Source organism: Hippocampus guttulatus, chromosome 9, assembly GCF_054856545.1.
Source record: "Hippocampus guttulatus isolate MCC_2025c chromosome 9, RoL_Hgut_1.0, whole genome shotgun sequence".
Lineage (NCBI taxonomy): Eukaryota > Metazoa > Chordata > Actinopteri > Syngnathiformes > Syngnathidae > Hippocampus > Hippocampus guttulatus.
In genome coordinates, this window is record NC_141269.1 from 18,897,727 (window position 1) to 18,899,853 (window position 2,127).

A 2,127-nucleotide genomic window follows, 5' to 3' on the forward strand; every position below is an offset into this window, starting at 1 on the left:
TTGTTTTGTTTTGTTTTTAATTTTGCATGACTTCATCTGTACACAATTCCTCTTCCTCCAGTTAAAGTACAAATACCTTTTGAAGGGACAAGGCCTGGATGTGCCGCACTTTATTCTCTTTTTATCTTTGCAGTCCTGTTCATGCTGAAACTCAACATATAAAGATCATTTTAGACAATTGTGGATCGATTGTATGATATTTAAATTTAGATATTTAAATTTAGAAATTCAGAGAATTATTTTTAAATGAGTAGTGGCACAGTGTTCATTGTTGTGTTAATAAAGAAGCTGTGGTCATAATGGTTTATTACTAGTGGCTCAGAAAAACAAAACAAAACACAGCAGCATTTTGTGAGAAGCAAGAGCTTCTTTGTTTGCATTACCTTTTACTGTGGCCATCTGCACCTTCCTTCCGTGAGACTTAGTGTGCACTGCTGAAACCTCAAACGGGAAGTAGGTGCGGCTTATGTTGACAGACTGTGATGCACAATGTATATCCATTCCATGATGTCAATTGTTTGTCAAAAGACAGTGGTGTGAAGAACAAGAGAGCATGATATTTTTGATGAACCTTTTGTACATTCGATTTTTTTTTTTATGGACTTTGGGGTTTTTTTCCCCTCTGGAATTCAGTTGGACTAACAATTTTGGAGTAAATATTTCTTGGTTAACAAGCACATTTTCTCCAAGAACTGAGAATGAGAAATATTTTGTGCTTCAAAGGAAAGAGTGACTCTGATCTGTTGCGTATCTATATTTAACTTTGTTGCAATGCCCGCGATTGTTCTCGAGACTAGAGACTTTGCAAGTCCTCTGTTTTTGGTGAGGTCATGCGAGGTCCTATTTAGTTGTATTACATTCAGTCTGGTGACTGCACTAGAATCATCAGAGCTAACCAAGAATCCACTGCATCTTCAACACCTCCCCACCATCAAGATCTTCTGCATATTTACCTGGTGCTTCTTCTTCACAGTGACCCTGCTGATCCACCTTCTCAGCACCATCCAGTTTCACAGCTTCCTTCCAGTGTCATGGAAAAATCTGACTGCGACCGTGGCAGTTTTGGGGTCTCTGATGTGTCTCAGTGCCTCCGTATTTTTTCCATGGCTCATCATGGAGCGCCAAAAGGCCTGGCCACGACCCGTGGCGGCTGCCGTGACATCAGTCCTCACTTTCCTCGCCTATGTCTCGGAGTCCTACGTCCTCTGCTCCCAAGTCCAGGAGCAAAAAGGTTTTATGGGCAGCCTACCTGGTCTTCTCAAGATTGTGCAACTTTGGGGAGGTTTTCATGTGATTCCTCTGTTTGTGGAAGAAGATCATGGCCTGTCCAATGGATTGCATCGTTGGCAGCCGTGGGTGTCTGGAACGTCTTATGGCGTCTGTATCCTCATGTCTCTTGTCACAATGGTAGTAATATTGGGTGAATTTGCAGGGCGGTGTCGTCTCCCTTTTGACAGATTAATGGTTGGCTTCACGATTATTGGACTCCTGCTATATATGGTTGCTACCGTAATTTGTTTTAACAAGCTACTAAAGCTAATCAACAGTGAAAACAAAAGTTCAGAGCTGGTTATAATGGAGGCAGTGGTTGCTGTTATCACACTGTTATCTTATACTGTGGACCTTACATTCTCTATTAAAATCTTGTGTGACAGGAGTCACACATGAATGAACTCTTTGTGATAAATGTGAGTGGTGATATATATTTGATGAATGTTAAAAATGATGAACCATTGATTTAATGTTATGATCTTCACACAAGTGGTAATTCTTCAGTTAGAAATACCAAAAAACGTCATCCATCATGTGACCTCACAAAGGTCGCAGGTGTGTTGGAGCCTTTGCAGCTGACTTCGGGAAGCAGCCGGGTTATTCCCTGAACTGGTTGCCGCCAATCGCAGAGCACACGGACGAACAACCATTCACACTCACAATCACACCTAAGGACAATTTAGAGTTTTTAATTAACTTACCATGAGTGTTTTTGGAATGTTTTTTTTGGTTGTTTATTGAACATAAAAACATATATACAGTAATAATTTGACAGAAAATAAGGTAGATAAAATAGTAAAAAGAAAGAAATCAGTCTTCATTCAACAGTTATTATGTTCAAGGGAGTAGGAAGAA

The 2,127-nt window shown here is 40.1% G+C and overlaps 1 protein-coding gene across 1 annotated transcript; it reads left to right on the plus strand.

Moving 5' to 3' along the window:
- The first annotated feature begins 518 nt into the window (after positions 1–518).
- On the plus strand, positions 519–1,673 carry LOC147200675 (myeloid-associated differentiation marker homolog). Its single transcript, XM_086119565.1, has one exon. The coding sequence runs from the start codon at positions 772–774 to the stop codon at positions 1,666–1,668; it is 897 nt and encodes a 298-aa protein (XP_085975691.1). The 5' UTR covers positions 519–771; the 3' UTR covers positions 1,669–1,673.
- The last annotated feature ends 454 nt before the right edge of the window (positions 1,674–2,127 follow it).

Coding starts and splice junctions, on each gene's coding strand:
- LOC147200675 (XM_086119565.1), top strand. CDS start 772: ATGCCCGCGATTGTTCTCGAGACTAGAGACTTTGCAAGTCCTCTGTTT.